The sequence below is a fragment of the Mugil cephalus genome, chromosome 4 (assembly GCF_022458985.1).
Source record: "Mugil cephalus isolate CIBA_MC_2020 chromosome 4, CIBA_Mcephalus_1.1, whole genome shotgun sequence".
Classification (NCBI taxonomy): domain Eukaryota; kingdom Metazoa; phylum Chordata; class Actinopteri; order Mugiliformes; family Mugilidae; genus Mugil; species Mugil cephalus.
Genome location: NC_061773.1, coordinates 18,414,002 through 18,430,840, shown reverse-complemented (window position 1 = coordinate 18,430,840; position 16,839 = coordinate 18,414,002). Strand labels below are relative to the sequence as shown.

Sequence of the window (16,839 nt, the reverse complement as noted above, 5' to 3'; positions counted from 1 at the left end):
TTGGACGGAAACCCCCTTGGTAATGTTTCAGCCTCACATTGTGGAACAAGTGCGCTAGTGGAATTCAAGCTAGCGTGGTAGCCTCGAGTAGTTCAAATATACAGAATTGATACTTGTCTTTCCTCACTAATATCCAACTGTGGCCACACACAGAATTGACAGAGAGAACAGGAGCACTTTAATGAGGAAAATCAATAATACAATCTTCATACGACTAAATTTTATTGGGACCATGACAGTGCAGTCTGTCTTCAGACAGTGATATCGGAGCCTCGTTAAAAGGCACTTTGAAGTGTTCCTGTTATTCTGTCCAGCCATGCACGCAAACACAAAAAAAGTGTGCAGATGGTATAAATATTATCCAGCTGTACCTGGTCGACATGTTGCTGGTGTAGGGGAAGGGGCCGATAGTCGCCATATATCTGTTTTGTAAAGGGACATATTGGGGCTGTCAGACACATGTTTTGAAAAACACCTGGTGAGGGAAACGAACATGCACACATATAGAAAGCATGATCTCGGGATTCAAGGTGCCATAGCTTTAAAATTCACGGAGCTCATGCAGACCTCCAGGGAAGCATGTCGTCATTTGCTTCAGCTTCGTAGCCCTAAATATGAACAATCCCACAAAAGCACTATAGGAGGAGAAGGGTTAGTGCTTGACTGTGTTTCCTGTGGTAAAACACATGACACACTGTACATGCACATAAATAGAACCACAGAGCTTTCACTTTAATGGTATGAATGAGGTGTGAACATTAGATAACAGGATTCTGAGGCTAGCATCACAGTCATCCTGGGAGGCCACTGCTAGACTGAGGGTTTTAAATCTATCACATGACAGCACAGTAAAGCAAATCAGGAAGTGGTGGCACGGTGCCATATGAAACCATTAGGTATTAGTGTCCTTCTACTTTAACATTCACAGGAAACTGTTTTCTGGATTTTCTAGTTTCAAACCTTTCAGATGTCAGATGTGCTCTACAACTGCACATATGTTAAACCCCCCAGACTGCTCTAGGCTTTCTGTCAAAACCGAACTAACTATGTGCAGGGAACTATGCGCATCCAGGGCCGACCCAACAACAGCAGCAATTAAAACGGATGGCTCTGCCCTTTTATGAAAGCTGATGACTAATGCTATGCCCCACCCGACAGACCACAGACACGCACATTTGAATATGGCTGGAAACGGCTCCTTAGCCATCTGCTGCAGCTGCCTGAAAATCGCACTCGCAACTTGTCTAAAGTCAGCAATAATGACGGTGCAGATCGCCTCGACTCAGCGGTGGAAACGGTGGAAGCTGCAGTTGGCGTAACGAGGGAAGAACGTGGCTCAGAGTTTCAGTTTCAGCCTACGTGACGTACACGAGATGACCACGGTGGCTTTAGGAAAGCTTTAATATGCAATCCGGGAGCTGCGTCAAAACGGTTTTAAGAGTAACATACCTCACTCTCACGTCAATGAAAAAGCCAGGAGAAAAAAATGGCTTTAAAAAGGAGTTAGCTCTCAGTCATACAAGACAAACAGAGCCATTCATGTTCTATTTTGAAGTATTTGTCAGCCACACAGTATGTTCACACTGGCAAGCAGAGGTAAGGCCTAAGCTACGCGAAGAGGTACTGTCAAACTCCACCGACACGCAGAAAAAGTCATCTAAGTGACAGACCCTGAACATTGTTTGCTGTTTGTTTGGATGGCATTTTGTTGTTACCTTGGCGACAGCTGCTCTCGGGGTCCATAAAAGTAACAGTATCACAGCATTCTCGAGTCCTTTGCCAACTTGGCAAACAAACATGATCACAACAAAATGGAGGCACATGAACCGCTGATTCTGCCCTGCCAGTGATTTGGCAGATGTCTGTCAAACGGGAAGCTTTTTCCACGCGAGCTCTTAACTAAAGAGGAGTGAGCATAAAGGGGAAAAAAAAAAACAGATACATACCATAGATTTGACTGTGAGTGTATATCCTCTATGTAAGCTGTTGTATATGCAACCCAAGATGCTGCCTTCTGGCCGGTGCTCCTGAAACACCTAAGTCCGCTCTGTGTGTCAAACTCACACGCATGCATACACACACATGTAAACACATACATAGGGACGCAACCGCCACAGGGGGAAAAAACTTGCTGCTCCGCCTTCCTGAAGTCAGCACAACAAGTCTGTGCTGCTCAGGCTCCACCCCTTCAACGAATAGGCAGCAGAGCAGGCTCAGTCAGATTGGACAGTCGGACACGGGCTGACCCACCCACCGCCCGCTGCCTGCCACAGAAACCACAGACGTGAGCTTGGAGGAAAGTTGGGGGTGGGCCAGGGCGGGCTTAGCGAGGAGGGATGTTGCAGTTCGATAACAGAACAGACGAGGTGGCCCACATCAAGCAGGAAGAGTTAGAGTAGAGGAAGAGCAGGGGAGCGAAGAGGCGATGAGGCAGTAGTGGATTTGCTGCTGCAGCGTGTTTTTGTCAGGGTCTGGGTGTGACCGGTAGACTCACTCCTCAGGAATCTAGACTGCAGAGTTGAACGTTACTTGAACAGAGTGTGGCAAGAAAAGAAGGGAGGGAGGGGGGGGGGGAGTCACATCACACCGAGTCCTGACCACACCCAAAAACTGGCAGAGGGGAGAGAAAATGACAAATTTAAGACAAAGTTGTAAGGAAGAGACAGTCATCAGCCCGTCATGTTCAGACTGTAGCCTTCAAAGGTGTTGAAGTCGACCCCGGAAACAAAGGAGCAGACAGGAAACACAGCTTCTGAACGGTAGTCGAAGGTTATGTAAGAAGAAAAACACAACATTGCAGCGTAACCTTTCCCCTCTCTGCACGCACACATGCTTTCATCACTGATTGGTTGACAGGTTCCAGATCTGAGCAAGGTAATCCAGAGAACGTCAATTAATTCTCAGAAAAAAGCATTAGCACAGAACATGTCATACCATGTTGGGGAAGGAGGGATATAAAGAGCAGCGCCCCCTCGTGTCTGCAAACACTCATAGCACTTAGATGTAAATGAATGGAGGACATGAGTCATGTGAACCTGCTGCACACGCTTGTTTCACGTCTGACAGCTTATGTATCAGCCTGTTGTTTAAAGCTGAATGAACAAAAGTGTCACACAAATGCTTCATGTTTGTTATGACTCATCTGAGCTGTAATAATGGAATGTATTGTGAACTAATCCAACTAAACTGTTGGGGCTTATTTATTTATTTTTTAAACACACACGCACACACATTCCCTTTTACATGACCCAAGGGTGACAAGAGCTTCATGAGAGACATTTGTCTTTGACCTGAACATGAATATATTTTCTTAAACATTAGCCAAAATAAGCAAATGGTTAAGAAATGGGATTATCTCCTTCAGTAAACATAAACAGATGTGAGGAATGTACACGGTAGCTACAGTTCTTAAGGTCTGTTATGACCATATCCTAACACCATCCTCCCAAAGGAGGAAGGCAGACGGACGAAGGCACAATCCCTACCTTGGCATCCCCTTGGTAGAAATATTTGAGTCTATTTTGGAAGCTTAAAAATAAATCTTTTCCAAGACTGACTCCAAAAACACTCCAGAGTCTGCCCTCTGCTTTTATATCTTTGACCCTTGGCGAGAATGTTTATGCATGTTTTCTGAAGGGAAGCATGCACTGGATTCAAATGCTTTGCCTAGAATCCCCTGGTAACGCTTATCTCTGTTGCCAGCTAATGAGCTAGAGCTGACCAGCCCAATCCTGAGAGATCTACCAATCAGGATGACGAAGCTGGAAACGGGAGTTCTCCAGTGTGACACTTTGATCCTGTTTCTAGGACTTCTGTGGTGGGAGGATGTGATGTGTCATGTTTCTTAAACCCAGCCTTTGGGAAAGAGAAATGTTCTATACATAAACCGGCGAGAGATCGCAGTCAAAACTATTGGAGATATACAGAAGTTTGACTGGTTAGACATGTGTTTTGAATGCGGGAATCAGGTCTAGAGATTGTGAACAGTAGCTGCCAGAAGAAATCTCTGAACTCAACCTGAACCTGATAACCGGGCAGTTGGCAAATCAAGCAAATGTTGAGTTTCATTTGAAAGACATGTTAAAAAAACAACCAGGCCACAGGTTTTCTATAGGTAGCAACTTGCGTGTGAAGAAACTAGATAGTAAATGCAGTCATCTATATAAAACAGATAACTGCATGCAAATATGTAGAATGTGTAGATTAGGAAAACAATTATCATACAGCAAGCTTTCTGATTTCCTTTTCTGGTCCAGTTAGCACTTATCAACCATGTCTGAGCAGGTCACGATTGCATACAGTCAGTGCAGAGTGCAAAGGAGGCAGAACATACCATTGGTAAGTACAGTTTTGTCAAGAAAATAGCTCAAACAAAGCCGTAGTTTTAAAGTATTAATCGAGTTTAAACAATTTGGTTATAGACAATGTCTTTCGCCCCAACTTTACGCAACTCAAGTAATGAATAGTGACTATAGAGGGCATGTACATGAAGTCACAGACAGTGAAGTCTTGTGGTTACGGCCACTGAGTGGCAAAAACTGACAGTTGATCATGGAGATTAGCAGCATTAGCTTGAATCATAGGCTTTAATAGCGTCTAAATCGTAAAATTTATTTTTAAAAAAAGCTTAAGAGCTGTTGTGTGATTGCTGCATTATGAAGAAACAAACTGAAATCCAGGCACATAAACCTGGTGTTGTGGTTCACATTCAGTGTCAGGTAATATTGATTTATGCTGTTTTTAATTTTTTTTTTTTTTTTTGATGCTTTAAGTTGGAGGGCTGTCAGATACGTCTGTGGATGTTGTTGTTTTGGTGTAGTTACGGCCGACAGTGACTGTTTCAGTTCCAACAATGAATAACTAATACTCCTCGTCATCCTTTTAACGTCCGGTCTGAAGCTATTATTATTAACATTAATTCTCACTAAAGCTGAACTATACTAATTCAGACTAACTGAAACTGATGCTAATCCACTTTTCCTAATCCATGCTACTTTGTATGGATCATTGTTGAGTCCAAATGTCCTTAATTTGATCTAATAATCCACATTTTTCCCAGTCTGTCTGTATTTACTGACACATTTCACAGTGTTTTTGCCACTCAGGGGGCGTGGCCCCGGGCGGGAGCGACAACAATGTATACCCTCTATAACAGGAAGTCTTAGCCAAGGCTGGAAGCCATTGCTATGGATAAATATCTTCCTCTCAGGGGTAGCTAGCTGGAATGTAGGATAGCTAAAGATAGAGAATCTGAAAATCTATTAAACAAAAACAATACGAAACACCAAGCAATAGTGAGCAAAGGTGGTAACTGGCAACGATAGCAGACTCATACACCATGAAGAGCTAAACGGACTTCAGGTTCCCGTGACCTTGATTCATTGCCATGGTTGCTTCATTTCCGTTTCATGCTTGGACAATGACACAGTCAGACTAGCTAGCTGTGGAGGCCCCTCACAACAACAACAAAAGAAAATGTTTCATATGAAGTGTGACCCAGTAAACTCTCACTGATGACTTCAGTGCATCAGTGTCCCAGAAACCAAGAGATGAAAAACTTTCATCTGGTGTCATGTCATTGCTTGGTTACCGACAGAAACAGTGACTGTTGTGAAATCATCACGTGCACCTTCCCAACCATCCCCCCATGCCCCCAATACCTACAGTAAACTATTGACATCCTTTGCTCTGCTGCGTGTCCATGTACTGTGTCTAAATTTAGCTTCAGTATTTGTCCCCTCTTGTTTGTTATCCCACGCCAGAAACACGGCAGTGAAAATGTGGATCCTGCTGAGTTTACGTCTTGCATGTGTAGCCAAGTTCTGTCTCAGACGACAAAGTGAAGGCCCCACCTGTGTTAGCTTCATGACTCAGGAAAGTACAAGAACCTCAGTAGCATGCGTTGTTGGGGCTTGTCAGGGATACAACAATAACAATAATCACGTGCTTATTAAATGTTCTCACCACCATTGCCTTTCTGCTTTCATGTGTTTATGAGGAGCACTACCAAGAATCTCAGTCAGTATGTATCTCATTGCAGCTTCCAGTAAGTGTGAGGCTGATGGATATTCATTACTTATGCTTCCTGGGCAGGACAAACATCATGTCGCTACAAGCATAATATTTTCCTCGAGCATGGCAGATATAACCAGCCAGTAGCACAGGCGCACAACCAGAGTTCAATGCCTAACGACAGCACCTTGCTGAGCCGCTTTCTCAGGTAAACCCAAATGCCCAGAAGCTGTCTCTGAGTTTCTTGTACATAACTGACGTGACATGAACCTGTAAAGAGCAATGTCAAATGAAGTGAGAAATCTGACAGCCCAAGTCTTGATGAGTGCTGGGAAATAACAGCCGACGGACGGGATAATCAGCAACATTTAATTATCATCACATGGAAGGATAACATTTAGCTGAGCAGGATGTGTGTCAACGGAAAAAAAAAAATGGTCACATGTACACAACGTGCTCCTCTATTCTTGTTCAAGTGCACACACCCTGAAGGTTTAGTTCTATCATCATTAAAGCTCTCCTTTCAGTCCTGTCTGCTTTGTGGCATTTTGAACTTAAATATCCAGACAACTTGTGGCATGATGTCAGCACACAGGACTGAATCAGCCACTGAGTCAGCTCTCATTTGCTGGAGATTGCACCCTTCACCCACATTGTATTAACATCCTTTACAGAAGAAAAAGACCTCTGATCAAATGCTGTGCTCCAGTGTTACCCTGTCCCATGAAGACCCAGCAATGTATGGAGTAGCAGTACTCCTAAAAGCCAAGCTAAGCTACTTAGGAGGCCACACCTCTGTGACCCCTCAACCCCTGTGATGTGGCTCTGAATCAGTTTCACCTCATTTCACCCTTGTTGTTCCTGTAGTCTGAGCTATTTTCATAAATTTATGAATGAAGCAATCTGTGACGAATGTAAAAAGAGCTGATGGCGCGTTATTACCTAATTTCCCTTCGGGTATGAATAAAGTAATCAATCAATTAATCAATCAATCAGTCATTCTATCTATCTATCTATCTATCTATCTATCTATCTATCTATCTATCTATCTATCTATCTATCTATCTATCTATCTATCTATCTATCTATCTATCTATCTATCCATCTATTATCAATGAAGAGTCACCTTCATGTTTAAAAAACGTTTTTATTCTAAGGAGATGAGGCTCTAACGTGGCTGGTATGTATCATTTGTGACCAGAAGCTAGCTAGTGATAGTTTTGGAATCAAAATGCTGAATCAAACGCCATGTGCTGCAGAGGCAATCTTTCCTCAACGTGAGCAAGGAGGGCTTCAAGGGGAAAAAGGTCAGGAAACACTGCTCTAAAACACGCTAAGCATTCTGAAAAGTATAAATGTAGTGTGACACCAGTTTTGTGTGTCGACAAGAAGGTGGACCCATTTAAACTTAAGACACAGCAGTTGCATACACAGCATTGCCCTGACAGCAATCCACTATTCACCTCTTCTTGGCTCTGCTTTTGTTCTCCACCGATGCCTGAGGGACATTTTTGCCTCTTTAATAGTTAAATGCTCAACAAAGTTCACTAGGTGCATTTCCATTAGGGGGGTGGGTATTGGCTAGGACTTCACGATACGATACGTATCGCAATACTTGAGCCACGATACGATACATTATTGTGATATTATGATATTGCGATATATTGCAATATTCTACATAGTTCACTAAGAAATTTTAAGTGCAGCTTAAAATACATGTTGCATATATGTACATCAGATGACAGTGATAATTCATTAGACAGCTTGAGTCAAAAAACAATATTAATCCAAACGATCCATTTCCAATTTATTGCACTTGTACAGAATAAGTGGTGGTGGAGGTGCAGAAGTTGTTCACAGTCGGCCCAAAACATGACTTTAAAATCGATATTAAGACATTCACAATCGATACTGTATCGGAAGAAGAATTATCGCAATATACTGCCATATCGATATTTTTTTCCCACCCCTAGTTTCCATTGCACTTTTTCTCAAAATGAAATCGGTATTCTGAAATTTCGAAGCTGTAACTTTGCAACTGAGCTGTAACTCTCATAAAGTCTTGTCTCGCGATATCCCATAATTCTCTAAAATTCTTGTCACACGAGACTTCAAATAAACTGGTCACATGACGCCTTGCGTCATCTCCAGTGACACCGGTGACGGGAAAATGCTTTCACCTTTGCGCTAAACTTTTATATTGATCCGTCTCAATAACCACCTCACGAGAGCGTAAAAGTGTTTCAGCCATATTTGAGAGTTGTTGTTTTGTTTTTAATTTAGGTGATTCCATTACCAGTTTTTTATTGCGATATTTGGGTTTCGCACATTTCTAGAGGTGATGGAACGAGCAACTGTCTAACATGGTGCAGAGCATGCATTAGTTACCATAGTCACTGGAGACGGCTAACTACAGCAGCTAACACCACTATAAAAAGCGAACCAGAAAGGATACAGACCACACAGCTCAACAGTCAGTGGAAAGTAGCTCCGTAAAGAGGAGGAGTGCTGCAGATACAACTGTTTTTCATTTCAGTTTGTCAGTGTACAAGAACTCTGCGTCACACAGTTTTAACTTTATGGATATATTTTACTCTACATCATTTTTACTTAAGCAAAGTTCTTGAAACACACACATCAATTGTCAGGATTGATGCGCCTGAGCATCCACTCAAGGCTTGTGTGTGTTCGGTAGTAAGGAAGCATACTGGGTGTTTGTTTACGTACGTTCTGTCACTGTAAGACTTCATTGTGACGCTTATACATGTGTAGGCAAGCTGTATTTATTTTTCCCAGTAGCCATTTCCTGCCAGTCCAATGATAACAGTTCCAGACCGCTCTGAATTACAAGAGAGGCAGGCAACTGTAGCTCAGATCTGGAAAAAAAACAAAAACACAACACGAATCCTCAGACCAAAACTCTGCGGGCCATCAGTGAGCTGCCCTCCGCCCAGGACTCATTCACTTTCTAACCTTTAACACCGGCTCAGAGCAAACTAGCACTGCCCTGATAAGGAGGACTATTGACATCAGGACAGCCCAGTGTAGCCCTGACACACGTCATTGCATAACCACATTCTCTGCTCGACGTGTGAAACTTTAACAAGAGTGCATGACGTTGAGGCTGCGGGGAACGACCTACAGCACATGCAATTTTAATGTGTGCAAAGAAAAAAAAACAAGCACTTAGGCTACACACCCTTTTATACTGTTCCATCTGTTGCTGCAGATTATCACAGGAGAATGCTATTTGGCATCAGAGAGAGAAATCTAAGTCTTCACACAAAGAGCCCCTTACGAAAACTAAGCATTCTTTGTTATAAACACAACAGCTGGATATTTTAAGCACAAATGAAAAGGAAATCCCATTTAAAACAAGCTATTACTAGAAGGAATCTATCAATTTTGTCAGTGGTTTGATGCTTATCGCAACTTGTTGGAAACACTAAAGGCCTTGTTCCAGCTCTCACAAGTGTAGACGACACTCACTGAACTCCCAGTCTGACCGATAGCCCCACACATTCCAGCAGAGAGTCTAACCAAGTCTGACTTGGCCTGCAGCCAAGACAGCTTTCCTCCTTATGTGCGTTTCCCATATAAGTCCTGTTTTACAAATACAGTTCAAGCCAGAAGAGGACGAGCGAAACAGCCACCGCTCTTTTTATCCATGAAGGCTGACATAAACCGTGCGGAAACTTAAGGTATTAGTTGCTCGGCGCATGCCACGGCACCAGCTCGCACGCACAAACATAGACACGTTTTGCACACACCTGTTCCTCCACGGCCACGTCCTGGAGGGCCGGGGCGTCCCGCGGACCTCGGATCCAGCTCAGTATCTGGCCCATGTTGGCTGAATGTGCCTCCGACTGTGTGTGCGTGCGTGCGTATGTATGCCTGTCAGCCTCTGCCTAGTCTGTCGGCTTGCAGCATGTTTCCAGCAGCAGGCGGGGAAGGGATAGGGGAGAGAGAGAGGGAGAGAGAGAGAGAACGGGGGAGGGACTGAAGGGGGTGGGGGCTGGTGGTGGTGGTGGTGTTGGAGGTGTGGCCGGGAGAGCGGAGAAGGGGTAAGGATCCGATGTGGAAGTCACAAGAGGCCGTAACTCTCTGGGCTATAAAGAGAAGTGTGCTGACCGTGGACTGACACCCACCTGATTGGGGGCCACACATGAGCTGCTCCTCTCGGAAACAGATATGGCACATGGGCACGCACACACACACACAAATAACAGCAAATGTTTACAACAACGGCAAAGCCACCAGTTTAAACTGATACAATATCTGAGCCTCTAATCAACAAGAATATGCCTTGACTTATAGATAATATAGTCATATAAATACTTCTGCCGATGGCAATGAAAATTATCTTATGCAACTACACTGGCTGCCTAATTACCTAAAAAGACAGAGGGAGGGGCCGGACTCTTACGTCTGTTATATGAGAGAAAACGATTTTTTTTCTCTGCTGCCGTTGTACCATAACCTCTCAGGTTTAAGTGCAGGAAAAAATACAGACGCTGCTGATTTTAGCGCCACGTCGAGCCAAAGAAAACATATGTGAAGTGATTTCATCATTACTGTATTACTTTACTGGAGAGGCCTGGGAGATAGCAAACAAAAACAAGAAAGAATGTAGGGAGTGTTTCTACTCGTACATATGACTAACAGATTTACCCAAGCTTATTGCATGGGTGTTGGCCTTTCTGAACCTTCACCTATGCAGCTTTTTTTTTTTTTTTTTATATGCATAGCAGATGGCTACTATAAGTAAGCACAATAGCAGGAAGACGTGAATGCCTGCTGCTGCACCTTATCTTAGGTGTAAGTAATTTACGGTATCTCTGTATGCCTGGGAGCAATTACGCTCCGCCTTTTACTTAAGACAGCGAGGGTGCAAGGTGCGATCTCGGCCGTACGATCCGTCTGATCTCCGAGTACCTTTAAGCAGGTCTTGGGTGTGGCGTGCAGACAATACAGCTTTTGAGTGAGTCGCTGCATGTGCAATCAGTCTGACGGCCAAGCCTTTCAGTCCCGAGCGTTTTAGCAGCACGCCTCAATAAAATATGAAAATAACACCACTTTAAACCAGCCCGACATGAAACTTAAACTTTAAGCCTCATGTGCCGGTGAACTGCTTGTATTGTAGAACATGCAGTACTGCTGACAATAGCGATGACGAACCACATTCCTGCTGAATTTTTCTTTTTCTTTTTTTTTCAGTCATACTTATGGTATGACACTTGTCTTATTGCTAGCTAAACACAAGCCACCATACACATATTTACAGTGAGTGTGACATACACCTCCTATGAATATTTGATAAGAAATCACAAATAAACACACGCAAATCTGCGCAAAGCCCATCGAAGACTCGCCACAAGAGCTTCAAGTTAATTCAGTTGCCTTCACATAAGAGGACGCATTACAAACAGGACCTGCAAATAGTTAAAACAGCATTCTTACATTTGACTAACATGCAAACCAAAAGTTTAGCTGTTGGCCGAGATTAAAACAACATTATTGAAACTTTTTAGTTAAAGGTTTGGAAAGCCAACGCCCAGGGTTAAACAACGTATTATTCATTATCGAAGAATATATCTGAGCTTGTTTACATTTACATACTGTATGTGACATTAACATCTGTGAAGATCACCGTGATCAACACTGTCTCGAGGGCAGGGCCGCCTGGGCTGAGCCAGGGCGTCCGATCAGCAAACGGAATGAAGTCACACAAGTTTTCACCTTCTTCTTCTTCTTGTTTTTTTTTTCCCACATCTCACAGCTTGCGCGTTGTGTGCATGTTTTACATTCAAGGTGCATTGAACACACGCTAATATAAATGTTCATGTTTGAACATGCGTGCGCACATACGCTTTTCCACATGGCACACTCCCCGTCGGCCAGACACACCTTTGGCAAAGTGAAGTGCCCACTAACCGATCCTGTAAAACTAGCTGGCGCAGCATGGGAGGCGAGATGCTTCGCTCTGTAACAACCTACAGACCTACATGAACCTGTATAACTTGTGAGGCATGTGTCAGCTTAGCGACTGAGTTTTTTTGTAACGTAGATAAGCTCAAAATAGTCCTTATCGGCAGTACAGTGTTAATCGATGTGGGTTTTTAGGTGCCATCCACGTGTTAGTGTAACGGTGTATGGCCATGACTAGGTTCATGATATGTAACTGGACTCCCCCCGGCTAAACTGGCTCTCATCTTTATATTTAGCCCCAGGGTGGACTTCACATACGTCTACACGCTCTGCCCATCGCCACTTCTTCATGCGCTGCTTCACTCGCATCATGTTCCCAAAGCACACAACCTCTCGTAGGGCTCTCCAGGACATGAATGAAAGACTAACAAAGCTACAGCACTCTGAAACCTGGCAAAGAAAAATGTATATATTTATTCTCCATCAATGCAAGTTAAATGTGACGACAGTTGTAGTTTGATTTCTGTTACAACAGTTCAAGGGTCAGAATGAAGACGCGCGTTTACAATGTTTCTCTTGCAGCGCACAAAAGAACTACACATTACCAAGAGCATCTTGATACTTGGTCGCAGGGTTTGTTAAGAGCGTGTCGCCCTTGCTTCTCGACATCAACGAAGAGAGCGCAGAGACAGCGTTCTCCGGCTGCAGATTTAGCAGACAAGCAGCTCTCATCTGAGGGATCAACATTTTGTGGAGTGGTTCAGCAGAGGGAGACAAACACAAAGACAGAATGTCCCTCCTGTCCAGCCTGCGGTCCTGTACTGACTCTTTACCCCAGAACTATATGACCATGACCATAAACCAATGCAATGCAAGTACGGTAGTGAAACGCAGCAGGTATTTCACACTCCCACACTTTCAGACTTTTATGGACTGGAAAGTAATTTGACGTGTGGGAATAAGGTGAAGCCAGTACATTTAGTAGGACCTTGCAGTGGAACAGAAGGCTGTAAACTTGCTATTATGATGGACTTCAAGGAAGGACACACACACTTGTAAATAAAAAAGCCTTGAGTTTGTTTGTTTTTTTTGTCGTGAAACTCAATGGAAGTCTGGACAGGATGCAATGATTTAAGCCCATTGTGGGGGCGTCTTCCCTTCTACTCACACACACCAGTTTGCTGTTGCAAGTACAAAAGCTTTGACGGCTGCAGGAGTCATTTGCCATGAAATTCAGTGGAAGTCTGAGGAGGATGCAGTGGTTTAAACCTATTGTGGTGGTGGATTATTCATTTATCGCATGATGAAAGCGGGAGGCTTCTCTCTTCATTTAACTTTTTTTTTTGTCTAATTCTACAAAATCTAAGAAATGCTAAGCAAACATGCAGAAGTCAAATACGTTTTCATGGTTGAAAAAACATAACATTTAGGCACCTGAATGAGAAAATGAAAATTTTAACTCCACATGATTAAAGTGACTTAATTGAGAATCCAATCAGGATGTGGCTGGAATGACTCCAACGGGGACTGCAAAGCGAGTCCATAAGTCGATCTCAGTATAAACACTCACACGCCCTCATTCACAAATAATGTGTGCGACAGAATCCAGGCTAATCCCTAACAGTTTTTATTTCGTTTCCAAGTTTGCCTTTGGTGGCCCGCGCCAAGTTCTAACGAGCATCTAGCAGAGATGGGACATCTTCAGACTAGTTGTGCTGGTTCCCTACAATACAAGGCCAAGTGAGGCGTCTACTCGGGTGCCAAGCTGTACCTATGAGTTATTATTAAGCACTGCCAGCGGGATAAGGAGAAGGGAGAAAGGAGGGAGAGGCTGAAAAGTAGCAGAAGTACTCACAAGACTCATCCAATATGCTGCGTACGCCATGACGACGAAGACGGAGGCTTCAAGTGAAGATTCAAGCAAAGACTCTGCGCTGCCAATGTGTCCTCAGAGCAAGGTCTTTTTTCTCATGCCTTCCCTAATCTCGTGCCACTCCCTTCACGTTTCATCACACACTTCTATTATCTGTGCTGCGGAGCGCACTACTGGCTAGGTTTTTCGTCGGAATCTCTGATCGTCGTGCGCAAACAAAGAATAATCAAGCGCTGACCTGTCGCCCATATGTACCACCCAGCCACCCGCAGCTAAACACACCCTTTAGTGTCCAGATGGGGATCTGCATAGTGCCCCATTCTGACTGTTTTACAGCCGAATCGAGCGATGCAGGAAGTTTAGACCAGTGCTTTCGTCTCATGCATCTCTGGTTGCACATCCAATCCTGGCGCTGGACTAAATGGGAACGGGCTACATAAATTAATCGACGCGACTCTCTGCAACTAATTATGCGTGGGCTATAAATAAAGCCCCGATCAAACATGCAAACATGCTTGTCACATGCAGTGAAAGTGTTTACCGTGCATGACGGCCAGTTGCAAATAATGTTGTCTTATCCGGATATCTGGGAGGCGATGGCATCCACTATCCTTCACCTCCCGCGATGCGACTTAAGATAAGATAACAAACCTACCTCGTTTGACCCCTTGGTGTTTTTATGATGGCCATGGCTTCTCTTCTTATGTGGCATCTTTAAAGACGGATCGGATAAACTTTTGCAGTTCCCCTTCGCGCACTGGTTGCCTCTTTTGAAAACTTCAGGCTGGTGATCGTCCCCTTGGGTTGATTTAAAGTTGCCCCTCCCGCTGAGAATTCGTGCCTGATGACTGATCAAAGTCAACCCCCAAAAATGTAACAGCAAGATAGATTAAACATTGAGTTGCAACGTGTAAGGTCTTGTTCATCTGCTGCTTTGCATTAAATGGTATAAGTTTACTACAGAGTTAGGTAGACAGTGTTATAAGTTACTAAAGTGGACATTTATCACGAATGTAACCATGTGGTTTATGCGTGAATACATAGTTAGGGTAAACTAGAGCTATTAAAATGGATTTGGAGAAATGCACGTATTTCCGTTTATTTTCCGTAAAACAAACATGTAACATTTTCACTCTTCCAGACTGGATGTTTCAGCGTGACACGCCCCACACTTCAGGGAAGAGTTGACTCACTGCTGATGTTTTGTTTTCCACTCAGGAAACTGGTGCGTTTAAGAAGCACAATGCTGCTCTCTGCTGGATAAAATGTGAACTGCCTGAATCAACTCCAAACAGCTGTAGCAGGTTTGAACACAGCTGCACGTTGGGACATTCAGCGTTACCGTTTTTGTTGTTGTTGTTGTTGTTGTTGTTGTTTTTATATAATTTAAAATGCTATTGTCAATTCTGATTAAAATCTCATCAGACATAATAATCTGGCCGTCCATTTAGACAAATAGTTTACGCCTATACTGGACATGCTGCATTTTTCTTCTTTGTTCAGCACACTCTGAAAGATACATCTAGGCCACTTTATCATCCTAACAAAACAAGACAGATCATTTAAAAGCTTTTTCATCCCACTCATTATATGAAACCCTGAGATCACCTCCAACTTGAACGTTGTGGTCTAAAAGCGCCAACTCACTCACACACATTCCTCACATCTGACGGCACAATAATTACAAGCAACATTACATTTGGTTAAGTTTCTGTGAATCTAAGATTATAAATATTCTGACGCTGTAGTCTCTCTCCATGTAAGGTATATGCTACAGATATCCGTAAGAAACCGACCAAAAATGTAAGACAACACCTGTATTCACATACAGTAGTAAGCACAGTAACACAATATTGCTAAAGAATCAGATCTGTGAGATCAGATAACCTGCACAAAGGGAGGGGTTTTTGAGGACAAGAGGTTATTTAAGGTAGACTTTGTCTACAGACCATGCTGCTAGGAGTAAGTTAGTTTGAACTGATCTCTTTAGAACATTTTACACCTTTATACCGCACTACTAAATCTACACTCTACTTTGTTTTGTACTGATACTGTTAATTTAGTTGCCTTCCATGTTTAAATATGGTTCAGACGAAGTGTTGAATCATTTAAACTTTGGTGGAGGCAGGATGTAAGTAACTAATGTACTTCGTTCGTTTTACCTGCATGGAAATATTTGATAGATTTATCACCGTCCAAGCAAAACATTACAACCACCTTCCTAATATTGTGTAGGCTTCTCTTGTGCGTCTGAAACAGTTGTGACTCATCAGAGAATGGACATGGGTCTTCTGAGGGTGGGTCCTATGGGTTAAAGGGGAGGGGCCTCTGTGGATCATCCTACAGATACTTGATCAGTTTGGGATCTAGTGGGATCTTGTGCAGTTTTTCATGTTTTTTGAGTTGTTCCTAAACTGTGTTTGTATGTGAATCTTGCTGGGGAGGGTTTTGCCATCAAGGAGTGTCATTGCTATGGGGTGGTCGAACCTGGTCTGGTCTAGGTAATAATGATTATCCATTGGTTTTATATAGAGCTTTTCCATTAGATGCTCATGTTTACAATTGAATACATGACAGACTGACAGAAAAGTGGCTGCTAATCCAAGACTACGGCCTCTTCAACCAGCACCAAACATCAATCACTCCCAAGCATACACCTGTGGGAAACATACTGGGAGCAAGGTGGGTTAAGTGTCTTTCCCAAGGACACCACGGACAGACCCCCCGGGCTACTGCCGCCCTAGGTGTGTCGTACAAGTCTAAGCAAAAATCCACACGAATTCCAGAACTACTTCCAGTAGAACAAGATGGTCAGTGTTATTTACTTATCCTGTCAGTGGTTTTAATGTTGTGACAGACTGGTTTATATTCTCTGTACTAATCCCATTTCGTCATCCCTGTGCCTGTAACTAATGAATTGTTGAATGGCTCTTTGATCCCTCTATTTAAATATGCACACCAGTCAGAGGTTCTATGTCAAGACTAACCACCACAGTCTTTTAACGTGTTAAAGTACAATAAGAACA

At 43.3% G+C, this 16,839-nt stretch overlaps 1 protein-coding gene across 35 annotated transcripts in view; it reads right to left on the bottom strand.

The window, feature by feature from the left end:
• The window catches only part of cast (calpastatin), a 35,590-nt gene extending 20,970 nt beyond the window's left edge, over positions 1 to 14,620 (bottom strand). For 5 of the 35 annotated variants that reach the window (XM_047582072.1, XM_047582075.1, XM_047582086.1 and 2 more), the window contains exons 1-2: positions 9,783 to 9,960; positions 372 to 422 (exon numbers count right to left, since the gene is read on the bottom strand). In XM_047582072.1, coding sequence (XP_047438028.1) covers positions 372 to 422; positions 9,783 to 9,857 — 126 coding nt within the window. In that variant the 5' untranslated portion in view covers positions 9,858 to 9,960. Of the gene's footprint in view, positions 1 to 371; positions 423 to 1,946; positions 2,159 to 9,782; positions 9,964 to 13,795; positions 14,089 to 14,468 lie in introns of those variants that run through there. The other 30 variants (XM_047582076.1, XM_047582087.1, XM_047582084.1 and 27 more) reach the window with 21 other exon arrangements.
• Positions 14,621 to 16,839: the final 2,219 nt, after the last annotated feature.